This window comes from Thermobia domestica, chromosome 11 (genome assembly GCF_964235325.1).
Source record: "Thermobia domestica chromosome 11, izTheDome1.hap1.1, whole genome shotgun sequence".
NCBI lineage: Eukaryota > Metazoa > Arthropoda > Insecta > Zygentoma > Lepismatidae > Thermobia > Thermobia domestica.
This window is the reverse complement of record NC_137464.1, coordinates 7,199,972-7,218,141: the sequence shown is the minus strand read 5'-3', so window position 1 is coordinate 7,218,141 and position 18,170 is coordinate 7,199,972. Positions and strand designations below refer to the sequence as shown.

Here is an 18,170-nt window from a genome sequence, read left to right as displayed (position 1 = left end):
ATGTCTGCTTTCAATGTCGTTTAAGGAGAATCACGCCCGGGACAAGACCGTTTGCGCATCACATTGTTGTAACCAGTTGTCAGTTGCTTCAAAAAAATATTTTTCCTTACGTTTAATGAACATATCGCGGATGTTTATACACGCCGTCAAATGGACTTCTTTCGGTTTATGAAAAACCTAAATACGAAGACTGCTTACGTATCCAAGCTTTTTTTTTTAACTCGTCGGGAATGCATGAACGATTGATGTTTTCTGCAATCTTCCATGTTGTGTAACATGAGTTTGATTTAACCAATGCCTTTATTGTCATTTATCAACCTCGGTGGGCTTGAATGAACACCATCGTTGATGATATAATCACCAGCATGAAATTTCGTGAACTATTGTTGGCACTGTTGCTCTTGTAGAGAATTATCGCCGGAAACTTTACAGCTTTTTGAAAGTTTGATGCGCGTTCTTCACTTTACGGAACTAAAACAATAAAAGACGGCAAAAATGCATACGATCTTCCATCTTTTACTTGTAAAATATGCAAAAGCCAATTAAATCGTTTTTTTTTTTTTTTTTTTTTTTGTTGTTGTTGTTGTTGTTGTTGTTGTTGTTAAATGAAGTTCCGAACTGTTAACTGTCAAATTACATAGCAATAAAGTACATGCGATTGACCCTCTATTTCTAAAAATGAACTAGCGCCACCTGTTGCAAAAATACGCAATGACTTTTCCGACAATCTAATAGTAATTATGAATATCGTATTTAGTGCGCAGAACTCGTAATGAGAATTAAAATTATTATCTACTTCCGCTCCGAAGGAAAATTTTATTTGTTTGTACCGTGTGCGTGTTTTTTCTTGGAGGTCTCCTGTTTCCTCCCACTTTATTAATTCTACCATTTCATTTATTCCTCATCACCGTCTCCTTTAGCCTAGCCGGCATAACCATGGGACACAAAACTTAAAAAGATTTCATTATTTTATTTCTTTGTATTTGATGAGCTTTCTCACTTTCCTTGATTGATAATTAGAAAGTCGAAAGTAACTTTCTTCTTTTTGTAGAACACTCAAAGCTTTGTTTTAGAAAGAGATGTTTATCCTTATTGTTGAAAAAAATATCGATTTTTCGAGAACCAGTCCTCACGCTTATCTTCCTGCCAAGCATAAAGTTACCCAAGTTCGTAGATTGATGAAAGTCCTCGTTACATGATGATGGAACTTGTAGTTTGGAAGCAAAGTTTTTATTATTATGTTTATACCTTCATTGTGCCAGTGTTTATTGAAGTTTCCCTGATTCATTTTTATTTTTGTCTCTTTCATGAGAATATGGAAAGCTTCGAAAACAATCCTTTGTTTTTGTGTTATGTACTACCTCTACCTGTACCTGTACCTGTTTCTCTATTGTGTGTATGGGGCCGCGGTGGCTCAGTGGAAGCGTTCACTTCTGTTGCATGGTGTCCTTGGTTCGATCCCAGCTCGCGCTAAGTGAGTTTTGTGGTGGACAAACACAGTGTGTGTGGGGTTTGTCGGGGTTTTCCCATTTTCTTCCTTCCACCATTTCCTAACATCACCGTCTCCTTTAGCCTACCCGGCATAACCGTGGGATGTAAAACTGAAGATTTCATTTCTTTTCATTTTATTTTTTATTGTGTGTTCAGTTTCCAATAAACATCTAGGTAAACGAATTAGATGTTCGCCGATAGATGCTATAGGATACATAACTTAACAAGAACAACCGTACCTTCTGTCTCGAATTTCTGTGATTCATTCAGCATCTGTATGGATAAAAAATTCTGTATTAACTACGTACTGTTTAGATTTGAGCATAATAATTTCTACAACCAAGATAAAAGTAAATTTAGTTATCTAGAAGTGTTTTCTCAATTTCCACGCAAAGTACGGGCAGTTTTCTGAAAAGCGTGTTTCCTTTATGTGGCGAAAAGTATTCAATAGTTACCTCGGATTTCGTTACTATCTTGTCCACAGGAAGAGTAAAGATCTAAAATTGGCGGTGAACATTATTATCTGTAGAACTCACGACTTTCCGAAAAGGAAATATATATATAGTTTTTGAGGAGTGAAGTTGTCTATTTTTTCTTTCATTTCTTTTTAATATATATTTTTTCATTATCTAATCTTATGCAGAGGAAGGTAGGAAACTTACCAATGCGTCCAGTTTAGAAAGTTTAAGATGCCACCGATGATGTCAGAGAACACTGAAAGTGTATATCATCATCATCATCATCACCATAGGTATTCTGCCATTACTGGCAGGTCACTTGCTGCAACTGAGAGGCTTCCATGCTCCACGGTCTACAGCTAGTCTTCATGTACGATTTCTCTGTTTTGATACCATCCATTAATTGCCCTCTCTCCTGTCATCAGACCTTGTAGCACGTCCCTCATGAGTTCCTTCTTAACCAATGTCTCAACTGGTTTCTCTTCCTCTTAATAATATCTAAAAATTTTCTTTTCTCCCCCATTTCTAAGACCCTCTCATTTGTTTTCCGCTCGACCCAGCTAATTCGCTCCATTCTTCTCCACACCCACATTTCGAAAGCTTCCAGTCGTTTTCCATCGTTTTTGCGTAATGTTCATGTTTCTTACCCATACAGCATGATACTCCACATGGAACATTTTATAAGTCTTTTTCTCAACTCTTTATTCAGGGTTCCACAAAATAGTTTCTTCCTCCTAAATATTTTTCTCGCTATTCCTATCCTTGCTTTTATTTCACGTTCACATTTCATATCATTACTAACAACACTACCAAAGTATCGAAAACTAGTCACCTGTTCTACTTTCTCCCCTCCTGTGTCTGACACCGATAATTTGCTCCAATCACCATGGCTTTTGGCTTCCTAAGATTTATTTTCTGTGTGAGTAAATCAGAAAAATTCGAGATACTAGGTAAGAATGTTCATATTAGAATTAGCTGTGTTTGGATTTTTAGATTGTCCAATGTGTTTTCTTATCCTGGTGAAAATGTTCTATTTGGTCATTCCTATGTAAGTATGTAAACACTCATGATTGATTTCGTATACTTCCGAAGACGACCTTATCTTTGTAATAACCTTCATATTCCATATTTCTTCCAGATTTTTAAGACGCTAACGTAGCTAAGGTGTTATATTTCCTGAGAAACTTCTTGAATATAATTCGATAGAAAAAAAATATAAATACATAATCTGTGAGCTTCCTTGCTCTCTCTTGTCGAATTCTCTTCATTAGGTGTTCTATTGGTGGTGTGTTTTACTCAAGTTCTTAGTGCACTTTTGTCATAGAAAGAATATTACATTTAGATTAATTCAATTGCTATTTCTTTTCTCCTAATTTAATTTCAGTTACAGAAGATAGGGAGGAGTGTTTTCGAAGCTTTACGTAGTCTTATGAAAGAGCAAAAATTAAATTTGGGTTAGGGATGTTGGATGGCATATATTTTTTTTTCACGCGCTATCCCTAGCCACCTGTTTTTTTTTTTTAAGTTGGTCACAAGGAAGCGGATGAGGTTAGATTTACATCGAAGATGCACCACCTGAGTGTGACGTAATGTCACGTGGTATTATCATAGGGATCAAGGTGGAACAAAACGAGCTCTGTGGGGCTTCTAACCCCCTTCACTCAGCTGTTTCGTAACGTAAGTAAATCACTTAAAAAAAAAAATCAATGATGTGTGTGCAAAAATATACCTCTCCCTCTTCCCCCTCTAACTCCCCTTACCGCTACAAATCCTTGCATCGCGAGAGCCCCACTTCTTACTGTCCTGTTGGTTCATGACGCCCTTGTTTATAAGGACTATCAGAAATCTCTAGGTAAATAGTGGAAAAGGAACAATTTAAGCATTATACATTACGTACAAGGGCAAATGAGTATTAATAAACTTTCCTTGGTCCGGGTTCGAGTCCACGCCAAAAGCCATTTTCATTACTAGCACGCTCGGCTACGAGGACCGATTGCATCTGGCGATTGATATGTGCTATATGTATACTACGTGTCGAGAAACGAGTAACTCCAACCAATCAGAACCATGTATTTAGCTCGTATGGCTAGGATCGAACGTGATTAAAATATATGCTGTTGGATGTAGTAGTTGCTCAGACACACATTCAACCGTTCGAAGAGCTCACTCATAGCTATATGGTTAGCATATGTCTTTCGTACGGGAGACATGGGTTCAATTCCTGATGGAACTTACGTGGTTCGGATCCACGTTAAACTGTAGGTCCACATCTTATAGCCTCTGTGCTGAACAGGACGTTAAACTCTAACCGACCGTTCGAAGTCGTGGCTGTCGTGCAAATGATATCAGTTGCGGTAAGGAAGTAGTGATTTTAAGGATTGTACTTATCGAACAAAGTAAGGTTTGGCTGTATTTGCTAGAGGTTTAGGGATATGCAACAGAGTTGCAAGATAATCCAAGAAAGCGAAATAGGGGTGTTGGGAGAGTTGTAATAGTAAAATAAGAATTCTTGTCAGATACGGTATGTTGTCATTTCTATGCTACGATACGAGTTGTGACCTGTTCTTTAGTGTTTTTTGTATAACCAACTATTATGTTGGATCACAATATTCACCTCATTTATATAGACGTCTTAAGAAAACCTTTAATAAGGAAAAACTACGCCCATGAACAACTGAATTAGCGATAGCAACAACCGATTCTTCCAAACAGCTTATTTTATCGTGTGTGGGTGGTCAAAATAATAACAGTCCCACGAAAAATTCAGAGATTCGGTATTTTGTCTGTCCTATTTGTTTCTACACATTTAACACAGATTTTTCTAGATACCAAACACTGAAAATCCAAATTTGAAGTTTTGTGTCTTTATACAGCACTATATTATTAAGCACAGACAGTCTGTTCGAATTCGAACCTCTATTAGAGGACCATGCTACCAGTCTCAGCATTAGAATCCCGCGTATTTGGTCTAATTGAGGTGGATAATATGGAAATCATAGGAAAAATGCTCATTTCATGGACAAAGTAACAAAAGGAAAAGAGACCGTTAAAAAAAAAAAACAATACTTTATTGTACAAGAAAACAAATGAACAGGATTTTAGTCTTGTGTAGAACGAATCTCAGACAGGAATGAGCGGCATTTCCCTCTCAACACTTTCACAGCTTCTTCAAATAGGATATCAGGCGGCAAAGCGCCAACGGATTCCACTGTAACTGAAACAAAAGAATATACCTAGATACAATAGCTTCATAGATACACGAATATATACACATCAATTAAGGATAGTAAAGAATCTAGGTTTCATCTCAATAAATATCGTATTTCTCTTACAACTAAAGGTATTTTTATGAGCCTGCCTTATAAAAATAATACAAAATTTACCATATTTCTTTTGCTTGTTTTTCATAAGTGAAAGATAATGAAATGCAACTTACTACAATCATAAATAATGTTATTCTACAACAGAAAGTATGAACCTCAAGAATTTTCAGTGTTGCCAGAATAAAACCCCCCTTCAATCTAAGCTAAGGCAGCGACTAGAGGAACGAATTCAATTGCATTTGATTACGTATCATGTTGTCTTGGAATCCTGTTAGCTACTTTTTTTTTTAAATAGTAGTTATATTAATTTATAATAAACAACAAAGTTTTTAACATAGTTATTAAAATTAAATAATAATAATGTTATTTAAAAAGTAGTTCATATTCCATTTCTACTATTGTAACAAAGGTAGTAAAAGATATACATCGCGCCGCTAGATGGCAGTAAACATCCTCCAGCGGGTAAGGTTTACCCGACGAAACTGAAACTTCACGTGTGATCCTCTTTACTGTCTTTAGCAGAGTTTATTCTTTTCTAATTATGCTACGTATATAGTTTTTTTTTTTTTTTTTTTTTTCATTATCAACCAGAACTTAGGCGGTTAGTAGCTAGTATTGGAAGTTAATATTTGCTATTTGTGAAAACTGCAACACCAAGAAAGATATGAGTAAATGGAATTACATTTACCGCACAGATTCGCCACATGATTATAGAATTTTGCTACTGTACATCTCTAATCTGGATGAGTCAATATGACGTGGAGCCTCCAGATATAATGAAACCCTCTAAACATATCGAAACATCAAATCAAATAGACGTTAAATGTCTTCCTAAGAAACCTTTTGCCACATTGCTTGTAGGCAAGTTTACAAAACATCAACCAACCACTGTACAGCTGTGACGAACAACTATATTCCACATACAATTCCATGACTGACGTGGAGGACACGAAAGCAGTGATTATTATTCTTCAGAGAAAGCTTGTTCATTCCTGGATACATGTGGCTAGGTATTGTTGTGCTGAAATATGACGTCCAGATTTGTCTGAACGATGTGTCTCGTTTTCCTTAATATCGCGGGTATTTGTGAGATTGCCTTCAATGCGTAGAAGCCGAAATTATGTGTTGTGTCCAAGGTGTTTCACATCTACTGTTCGGTTGCTATGACGGTAGACAATGCATAGTAGCAGATTGCGCTAATCACAATAGCATCTAAAACGTACAAGGTTATTTCCAGAAGTCTTTAGTTTGTCACTGGTATTAATCCCTTCATGGCATATAGTGCCATCTTTCGAAGAAATATCGTATAATCAGTTTCAGCTGTCTAGTTGCGTCAGTTCGTTGGGGAAGTTAGTTCCAAGGCTGCAGTGAAAGACTGTGTATGGCTTCAAGGAGAGTCAGCATTCACCCTACAGCCCAGATTTAACACTACATCATTGGCAACAGCAGCCGTGTGGACTGTAATACTGACATGCAGTATGCAAGCACAACTGATAATGGACTGACTCTAATTACTTCCTCCAACGAATTGGTACTGCTAGACAGTTGAAACTGATACATTATTTTCTCAGTAGATAGCACCATGTGCCACGAACGGCTTATTACCAGTTGCACGATATTTCAGTGTCTGACCGGAAACATTTGGAAATGCCCTCGTATACGGCCATCAATGTGGGAGAGGTTAAAGAGGCACTTGTCCGAAGACACAACCGTCTGCTCTCAGCACTTTGGAATTCTGGGTCAACGGAAGCCGACGCAGAAAGATGCGAGCTATCAGTCCAGTGTTCGGAAGACATCATCAAACGAAAAGCGCAAACAAATCCACAATCCGTCACTGCGCTCCAGCATCGACCACTGTAGACTACGCGATGTCACGCCTATGTGGAAAAGATGACTGTTATGATCTGGAGACATTGTACAATCCACTGTGTCCGGTGGTCGCTGCGTACGACTGCTTCTACACACGCATGCCCTGGACGAGCACCAGTTTCGCAATACAAGAAGCCCTCTTTCCGTAGGTTGACCATGTGACGACGTTTATATTGAGTTGTCTATATTGTGCGCTTTATCAACGACGTACAATGCGGTTGCACATACGTTTCTTGTTTATTTGATCATGCTGAGTGCTTCGTAAACTGTTTCGTTGTATTACTACATATGCCGAACCGAGGGCACTGCTGGACCTACACTGGCACCGTTCCGCTTCAGTTAATCGTTCGTGCAAAACCTGTGAATTTGTACAAGCGCTTATCATTCTTTCTTGGTATTGTAATTGTCACAGACAACAGTGTATAACTAATAAGAATTCTCAAAAAAAAATAATGTTTTCTTATAATTAGTATTTATGTACTTACAAATGAAATGATCCCTCACTCGTGTTAGTTTCACAGCATCTCGAAGTTCATCATATTTAAAGACGTTCCGATTACATGTGTCATACCTGGCACTTTTTACTTTAGCCACTCGCCTACCTAGAAAAAACAAAACAAGTTCATATGATTAGGAAGGCTCTAGTAAACGATTACCAAACAGAAAAATAAATAAGTAATAGAATTTTTATCACAAGGTACGAAAATTGAGGGATTTTCGTTGATTTTTAGGATAAAATGGACAGAACCCTCCATTCTCTATGTTTATTCTGCATCAGTAGTTATCAACGAAAAGCGAATGTTCGCTGGATGAATTCGTGTTTTTCAACGAGCTAGTAAATAGAGAACACCAAGGACTCAAGGAAACTAGCTGCAACAATTTTGTTGTTTCCAGCGTAGTTGTGTCATTTTATTATTTATTTATTAGACAAGAGCTATCCAGTGGTGTTATGCTATTTTTGTGTTAACAACGGTGTAATTTTTTACTGGATACCACAAGTGCCAAGTAGAGACATACACAGCATCCTAATACAAGGTGGTGTGACGAAATTAGGTAGCACTGAGAATATCTTGGAAACGAATTATCCAAGATAAATATACAGTTGGCAAAAAATGTTGCGAAAATCTGAATTCAGCAACGGATCGACAATTATTGATAATAGTATGTATGCGTTTAAGATATAAATAACTTTCACCACTACACACATATGATTCAGTTCTCACTCTTGGTATCTGAGCATTTGAGATTAAGAAATAAACGCTTATACCTTATTCTGAGAGATCATATGTTTAACCCTATAGCTGTAAGAATTTCTAAACACAAAGATAATTAAACTAAAAATTACTGTTATGTCTGGGTAAAACAAAAGGTTTTGCGAACTCGAAATATTTTAACAACCGGTTCTAGCGAACCGGCTGAATAGCACCACTGAAGCTATGAATATATGGCTCTGTAATGCCGCGCGCCCTTAAACAAACCTGTGTACATAAACACAATAGGAATGAAAACGACAAAGCGTTATCTCTTGCTTTTGTATGTTTTTTTAAGGAATTACATTTGGAGTGTTGGATAGGAGGCGTAAAAGGTAACAAATGGTTTCTTCTAATACACAACTACGTTAAAACTTAATGACGACAGTAAATTATTCGAAACATACAATACAAACACGACATAACTATACTACTGGTATGATTAAGATATGTCAATATTTTCTCACTACTTGCTTACCATGTTAGAAAAAAGACATTTCAAAGTTGCGAAGCTTGGCTAAAATATAACGGGACTGGCAACTCTGTCAGTAGTATACGTGGAACAGTGGGAACCGCATGCGCGCAGAGTAACCTTGAACATAACGGGACTGGCAACTCTGTCAGTAGTATACGTGAAACAGTGGGAACCGCATGCGCGCAGAGCAACCTTGAACTTCGAGAAGAGAATGATACACTGAGTTGCCGCTTTCAGTCGGGTTTAGTCTGTGAGCAGCGATTGAAGAGAAAGGTGTGCAAGGTGTTGCCGGAAGAATGGCAAATGTGAAAATTAAGCAAAGCATTAACTTAAAATTCTTTGTGAATTAAAAGAAATCACCGAATGAGTATATGAAATTCTTGCAGGATGTGTATGGTGATAATACGACGTTACATGCGGGAGTGTTTGAGTGGCACAAACGCTTCAGCGAGGGACGCGAGAACGTTGATGGTGACGAGAGATAGGGTTGTCGGATCACAGCAACAACAGAGGAAAATGTGGGAAAAGTTCGAATGATAGTATACATGGTAGATACGATAAAAAGTCTGTCCGCGCAATTCTGCACGACCATTTGAACATGCGCAAAATTTGCGCTAAAACAGTACCAAAAAACTTCATGCAGAAGCCGGACTTCTGGAAACACGTGTGCAGTAGTACAACGGCGCGATGAGACGTGTTAACGAAAATCGTCACTGGTGATGAGACGTGCATCTTTCAGTATGATCCTAAAACGAAAAGGCAATCCACGCACTGGAAAACTCCCTCATCATAGCGAATGGAAAAGCCTCGCAAGAGCAACTCGACAGTGGCGGTCATGACATAGTGTTCTTTGATATCAACCCTGCTCCTGATTGAATGGGTACCATGAGGTCACACAGTGAATAATCAGTATTATCAGCAGGTTTTGGTGAAGCGAGAATGCGTGAGAAATGAAAGGCCCCTCTTGTGGAAGAACAATAAATGGAGTGTGCATCATGACAAAGTTCCTTCGCATACTGCTTTGACTGTTAACAGTTTCTGGCAACTAAGACGATTCAGTGTTGGAACACCCACTTTATTTGCCGGACTTGGCACCGAGTGTTTTTTTCTTTTCCTGAAATCCGCCCTCAAGAGAACTCATTTTCAGCCTGTGAGGTGAAGCAGAAAACGGTAGCGGTACTCAAGACGGTGGCACTTGAAGATTTCCACAACTAGTTCCAACAATGGAAACCTCGTATGCAAACGTGTATGGAGAGGGGAGGGAAGAATGTTACCTTCACTTTGTAAGTTTGTGACAATAAACCGTCCCGTTATTTTTTTTAGCCAGGCCTCGTATATTGTAACAATAGAGAAACACACCTGTATACAAGGTGTTTCAAAACAGCAGCGACACCGTTTGAAGGTGATTCCTTGACACCAAAAGACAAAAAATATAGGTCAACCTGTAACCCTCTTATTTCGCTGGAAAGTTAACCGAGAGTCATGTTTTTTCCTTGAAGGGGACCTCTTCTGGATTCGTCACTAGGCCAAGGTTTATATCTCTTCATTCTTATGCAAAAGGCTGGAAGGTTCGGAGGGGCACAAAATGTTACCCGCTGTGTCACTTGGGGGTACTAGTAGCTAGTTTGTACTAACAATAGATTGGGAGCAGATAATTGGTCTAATATATTGAAAAAAAAAAAAAACCATTATATACAGGTGTTTCAAAACAACACCGACACCGTTTTGGAGGTAGTTCCTGACACCAAGATAAGACAAAAAGTATAGACCAACCTAGGTGCATGAATGCTTCCTTTCGGAGTTATAGGCTGCCGAAAACATGAAAAACAAATGAACTTTAAAGCTCCATAGCTTGCTTCAAAACTATAGGATCTACCGTAGTCGGGTCAAGACTTCACTTAGGAACTAGTAAATGCCCTATCCAAATATCCACGTTTAAGAATCCTAAGGAAATTATATGCCCGTAGCCGAACTCCCTCTATAAAAATTGTGTGAGTACCTTAGGATTCTGAAACATGTATTTTTGGATAGCGCACATATTAATTCCTAAATGAAGTCTTGACCCAACTACGGTAGGTTCCATAGTTTTGGAGCAATGGACTTTTGAAGTTCATTTTTTCATGTTTTCGGCAGGGTATAAGTCGAAATGACGGATTTTTGCACCCAGGTTGGTCTATACTTTTTGTATCTTGGTGTCAGGAATCCCCTCCCAAACGTTGTCAGTGTTGGTTTGAAACACCCTGTATATCACTTAAGGCGTGGCGCCCCATCTGGATCCGTCACTGAGTTCGTAGTAGAATGCATGTAATAAATAAACTAAACAAATAAAAATAAATTACACACGAATTTGCAGACAATATCAAGAGTTAAAAGATTAATATTTTAAATAAACAATATTTTTTATTCATACTTGTAACTCTGAACTTAAAAGTTCTTACAATTATTACGATGAACTACACTGCTAAACAAAGAAAATTCCTAACCACAATGTCCAAAAATAAACCTAATTAAAAAAAAAGTTAACCATTCTTAATTATGATCCACTTTTAAGGAGGCTACTATAACCATTAAAATGAAAGGAAGTAGTATAAATGATAATGGTAATAAAAATGCAACTTGAACATAAGAACTCAAACACTAACCATCATCTTGTTCTTCTACGTCGATCACCCCTGGAGCAAAGCATTTCTGTAGCTTCTCTGCTAATTCTCCTTCCACCTCCCGAGATAAAGTAATTTCTGGCAGCAACCGAAAGAACGCAGTCGCTATGAAAATAAGAGTAAATTAAGAATTAGCACATAAGGAACACAGCCATTATGGATTATAAATTTTAAAAAAAGCTGTTCTTGTTTCGGAAAATACATATGTGTTGCGAGCCGTTATGTACAGGAAATACTTCTCCCAGCTTTGATGACTTCATAATTTAGAACGTATTCGTTCTGTCTAACATAAGTTTCAACGTAGGAATGTAACTGTTCTGTCATTGATAGAAAAAAAAAAAAAGTTTACGCTCCTTGCTGAACCAATTATACCGAATAACTCTGAACCGTTTATATATATATAGGGTATATATATATATAGGGTATCCAGTGAAAAAGTACAGCTATTTTAGGAGGCGTTAGGGGAGGTCATACAAACCCAAAAAGTTTATATGGACATATGGTCTATTACCCCTGGTTACCGACGTAGGGGAGGTACCTTTTCAGCCCCTGAAACCCGCTAAGTTTCAGTTAATTGCGTATAGCACACCCCTGTAGTTAGTGTAAAGAGGAAAATTACATCTCATTTGAAAAGTAATGAAGTTAGCCTTCTGACGATGTACAGGTTATTGGAAGTATGCCTAAATGACAGAGGGATTTTTATTTTATAATTATCTCCTGTTATTGAGTGAAAACACTGTTACTAGGGCAAGATAAAAAAAAAAAAAAAAAAACTGGGTGGATACTACTCTCTATGCCGAGGATTTTTAAAGATTTCCGTTGGTATGAACAACAGTCGAGAAGAAAATCATAACGTACCTGTACGCCGGTAAAAGCAATGTTGCTTGCGCCTTGCGACTGTTTATTCAATAATAATTTATTTAATTGCAATAATAATAAATTTATAATAACAGTGTCATTAAAGTATCATTACAGATATATAGGAACATTAAAATACAGAAAACAATGTAACACAGTTGTCCTAAAAAGTCTCGACTGGTGTACACAATCATCAGTTACGTTTGTGAACAAGAGATGGCAGTAAAATACACATGCAGTCAAGTACACCACGAAACAGATTATTGACTTACCCATCATAGTACATTGGCAGAACTTGTAAAATAATTACTACTTGTACTACATACAAACACCTTACGTATCTTATTGTGACGTGAGATGGTGCCACTCTTGTTTGTGTGTTTACACGAAAGTACATACTATATTCTTCATTTAAACATACGCAGTACAGATACTGTAAATCTAGTTTGTCAGCTATTAGTTACAGAAGTGACAGTGAGGAGGAGATTTATACATTTATTTTAGGATTACTAAAGTGATAGTGTGTAAGTTTTACAATAGAATGCCGTCTATATTCACACATGCTAAATACGCGGACATGCTGTACGTCTGTGGGATTTGTGATTGCTGTTGAACAAGCCCTTCGCGCCATGACTCCTGCACCAACATCTGTGGGCTCACGGGCATCAGAAAATATACGGTGTCAAATCCCCGTGCAAACATATCAGCAACTTGTAGAATCCATGCCACGCCGTGTTCAGGCCATCCTTCGAGCAAAAGGTGTACCAACAAAGTAATAGGTAGGTGGTCGCAATTCAGTGAGTACTCAGTGTATAACAGAGAAGTTAAATTTTAAAACTTAAAAATACGAATATAAGAAACTTAAAAAAAAAATCTTTATTTAATGAACCAAGGTTACACCCTTTAAGCTACAGGAGACTGATGATTAATGAAAGAGAATGGTGATTAGTAGAGCAACCCAAAAGCGTAATAGCAATTTAGACATATAGTTGGTACCTTGAACATGGTTGTGGTTATTTAAGGGTCCAGAAGAAACTAATTATAAAAGCATAATAAAGCATAATTTTAGAAAATAAAGCACAATAAATTCTTGGAAAATTCTGTTTAACTGCAAGTTTAATATACATATTATATTAATATTTTTTAAAACCAATATTTACAAAGCAAAATCATTGAGAACATAACAATGCAACAATGAAAAGCTAATTTTTATTTCTGTAAATTTTTCGGTGTAATTCTTTGATGTGGAGAAAAGAAGAAAGAAGAAAACTTTCCGCCAACAATGAATAGTACATAAGAACTCCACACTATATTGTTATGTGTATCTCTTGAACTTGAGCACTTCCTGTATTTATCGTGGCATCTCTTATTTTCCCTTTCTGTATATATGCACCTCTAAGGCGCACACAAGTGAAACAAAAACTGACTCGCGTAAAGCATATCTCTTTACAATGCATTAAATAGAAATTTCATTAAATATGAAAGAAACTGGTTGCATAAAATGTTAATAAATAGATCAAGATATTTAGAATATTTAATGTATATTAAATATTTTACATTATACACGATTAGTATTAAGCAACGACTGAAATTAACAATAAAGCATAATCTGGAAAAAAATAAAGCATAATTACACAAAAAATAAAGCATAATGTGGGTTGCTCTATTGATTAGGAATTCGTGGAACGAGAATGTGGAAGAAAACGGAACACCAAAAAATCCACGGAGACGACGCTGTCCTTCACAAACTCATTTGGGATCAGATCGAATCAGGGACCCCTAGCACTAGAGGTTAGCGCTCTACCACTGAGCCACAGTGCTTCCTATAAGGAAATTATGGAGTGTAGGGAATAACGCATATACCTAGATAAAGACAGAAAATAAATTGTTTTTGCATTATCAGGCTTTCCAATGCTAATATATATATATATATATATATATATATATATATGTATGTATGTATGTATATGTATGTATGTATGTATATGTATGTATGTATGTATAGGAGGTTTCGTGAAGCTGTGAAAAAGGAACATTTCAATTATTTCCTGGAATATTTTGAAAGAACAAGGATCAAAGAAACTCATATAGCAATATTTCTACCTATTGGAAGGAACATTTCGATCATCAAATAGGTAGAAATAAAAAAAAAATCACACTGAATTATCTTTAGACAGTTGGTGTAATTATCTTTAGACAATAAGCAGGAAAGGACGAAACACAGAAGAGTCTCCATTCAACCACCCTACTCTGGTGAGAAAAGGCCCTCCTACCATCCACACCTTATTTCTTTATGTTGTTTTCACAAGTGGAAGTAGCATTGCCATAAAAATATAGGAAGTTTCGTTAAAATATAGGAGTTTATAGGAAGAGACGCAAATATATGGGAAAAATAGGAAATATAGAAGCATTGGAAAGCCTGCATTATACAGGGCGTATACAAAAAAAAAAAAAAATGGTACAGTTTAAAAAGTTAATTTAAAAAAAAATTCTCGCCGTACCGGGCATAATATATACCATGAGTAGCGGAAATCATCCATAATTTTTCATGCGATAATTACAGTCCTTCAATGCGTGTACCCTGGGTAACACGATACAGTGATTACAGTCGTAGGTAGTAGCTAATGCTCTCGCCTTCGGTGCGAGCGGTCCCGGGTTCGATCCCCGGCTGGGACACTCAGTCGAAGAAAAAGTGTAAAAAGCTTTTTTAGGCCAGCCATCCTGAATGAAGTTTTCCTCATTCACATCAGGCAAATGCCGGGGTGGTACCTAACGTAGAGGTCCCAGGCCGCTTTCTTCCCTCCCTAATCCATCCTTTCTTCCCTTTCCCCCGATAGTGTGATCGCCGAGGGACGTCATCCCTCAAACGTGACGGACTAACATGGCCATACATGCCGAAAGCCCAGAAATTAAATCCTAAATTCCGTAACACGATATACATACATAACCAAATTCATCGTAGACTCGATGTATCTGTCTGCTGTAATAGCATACAATGCATATATTATTCCATTACAGAGTTCCTGGATGGACAATAGTAATGATGGTACGTAATTCTGATTTTTAACGAACCTCCAAAGAAAGGGATCGGCTAAGTGAGAAGGTGGTTGTCTCCAGATAGCACATCTGAGCACCTGGGAGACCATGACTCAGAAGCATCGTGCATTCCTGTAGAAATGGAGGCGCCCAGTTGTAGAATGTAATCGTCGTAATTGGTATTCAGTTGGAATAATGACTAATTTTCCAATATATTCACGAATGAGCTACCATTCGCAATTGCTTCAGTGAAGAAAAATTGGCCGTCACTCTCACGGAATAAATTACAGATTTTTAATTTTTATGAATTTTTTCGTTTTACTTTCTTTTTTTTGTACAGATTGTCCACGAAGTTCTATTTTGAGTTTTTTAAGTGCAGTATCTATAAGCTATTAGCCTAATCGTGACGGGGACAAATAGCCTCGCTGCCGACGTCCCTATTAATCAGTAATCAATCAATCAATCAATACGAGCGCCCGCGCCAACTTCCAGTATAATTCAATGGACACGAATGGAAGTATGCCCATCTATGACCTGAGATGTGTTACTGCGTGCACTAAAATTATATACATTTGTTCAGTTTTTATTTATGTGAGAATTTCATTTATATAGTTTTTCAATTCTTAAATGATCATTTAGCAACTTCTCTTAAATTGTATCACCCACTATCTTTGATCTATAACTTAGACAAAAAAAAGCACAGATGAACTTACCAACGGGTGAAAATTTTGCATGATCCTTCCCAATTCCTTTCACGGCATGAAGTTTCAAATCTAACTCGTGCCCTGGTCTCATTTTAGCAATAAGTATATCATCGTGTACTGGGCCTACTTGACATGCTTCATACATATTTGCCTGGCTTCCAATGGGAATCCACTTGAAATGTCTCGTAAACACTGAAACAGAAATGAAATGACAATTAGGTTGAGCATCGGCCTCAAGTGGAAAAATGTTGATTCTACGTTTTCTGTCTCTCCCCGCTGCCACCATCAGCACTGGGCTGACAGACCCAAAACTCCATATTTGTCTTCTCTTGTTATATAAGATAACCAAAACAGTTCTTGCCATTTTTGACATCCCTTAATCATGCGCTCACAGACAGAAACGAAATAACACACCTGCCAACAAGCGATCAGGAGTTAGTCTGACCACTGACCTTCAGTAATACAAGCACGGTGCGCACATACAGCAATTATAGGTTGTCCAGTGGCGAAGAGAAATGGAGGTATTGAAGCAACTTGTTCGCGTGTGTTTGTTATATAAATTTGTTGCAAAGGGTGAACCGTGCATTGTGGCAGAAGGAGCCGGCATTGGTCAATCACAAGGGTATGCTGTTCCTGCATGACAATACAAGCTCCATGTGGCAGAGGACCCGGATGACCCTTCAGTAAGTTGGCTGGGAGACTGTTCTACGCACCATATTCACTGGACTTTGTGCCAACAGATTACTACTAGTTCATTCCCTCGATAACTACCTCCGTGGGAGATCCTTCGCAAATGAGGGAGACCTGCGGAACGCACTCACGAACTTCTTTGCTTCCACGACTGCCGAGTTTTATTACCAGGGTATTGTGCAGCTACAGGAACGTTGGCAAAAGGCGTTGGAGCTGATTGAGATTACTTCGAAACGTAAAGGTATGCACCGTTCATTGTATTGCTCTTTGTTTATCACGCCCTTGAACGGCAAGAACTTTTCTGGTTACCTTGTATATACATTAATTTATAATTTTTAACTAGACATCGAAAATACACGAACCACAAAGTTTTCTGAAAAGTTCGATTTGACATGGACATGGTGTTGTAATGGTCAATCTTCTTCCAATCAAAGGGGAAGTAATGTTAACAGAAACTTCTGCTTCTTTATATGAATAGAACATGTGTTTTGCAAATATTAAATATTGTTCATTATAGTCGTGATTCTACTTTCATGTAGTATGGTGTTACTGGAACTACGTACTTTGGAAAGAAGGACTATTCGCTTAACAATTATTCATGCATAAGTTCTGAGTTTGTGGCTGTATACAGTTCTCAAAATTCAATTTTCACACGACTCACAAGAAATTGATATAAACAAACAATTTTACTCACGTAAGCCTCCATGGGTAACAATGGCATTCTTGACCGTAGACAAACAAAGTAAAGAAATTCTTTTGGAAAAAAAAAAAAAAAAAAAAAAAAACCTAAAGTAAATGAAATCGAGTATTCATCACTCGGGACTGGATATTCTGGTAAGCGTTGAGTAGACGGACATAGAGATGTAATATATCGCCTGTTTTTTCAACACACATAAAAAGGAAGCAACATAAATACAGGACGAAGGATATCTAAGGGCCGTATGCATAGTACTACTTAGGGACCGCGTACGGAACACTAAATAATTTGCGTTGCAGAGTTCTCCCGCAGGATCAAACAATCTGTAGTAAGCATCTTGCAAAGTTTTGTGCGTGGTTTTGGGATGCGTAGGTATGATTGTATATAGCTAAGTATACATGCATATTACAAAATTGTACGCAATTGGTTGATAGCACTCTAGGAATAGGTATATAACAATTTTTATGCTGTTTGCATGAAAATTTTCCAAGAAAATGATGTATTTATAGACATAACTTTTATGCCCTCTTAAAGTTAATCTTCACTGGAAAAATACAATTCTCGAAAGTATTAAAAGTTGATTTGGTCAAAAAGACGCAGTATATGTAATTTATTTCTAGTGGGATCTCTATTGTAAACCTACACCCTGATAGGTTTGT

General features: G+C 37.4%; 1 protein-coding gene across 1 annotated transcript in view; it reads right to left on the bottom strand.

The window, feature by feature from the left end:
- Positions 1-4,995: 4,995 nt before the first annotated feature.
- The window catches only part of Polr1C (RNA polymerase I and III subunit C), a 29,397-nt gene continuing 16,222 nt past the window's right edge, over positions 4,996-18,170 (bottom strand). The window contains exons 6-9 of the mRNA XM_081729981.1: positions 16,134-16,316; positions 11,509-11,631; positions 7,627-7,743; positions 4,996-5,163 (exon numbers count right to left, since the gene is read on the bottom strand). Of these exons, the coding sequence (XP_081586107.1) occupies positions 5,048-5,163; positions 7,627-7,743; positions 11,509-11,631; positions 16,134-16,316 (539 nt within the window). The 3' untranslated portion in view covers positions 4,996-5,047. The remainder of the gene's footprint in view (positions 5,164-7,626; positions 7,744-11,508; positions 11,632-16,133; positions 16,317-18,170) is intronic.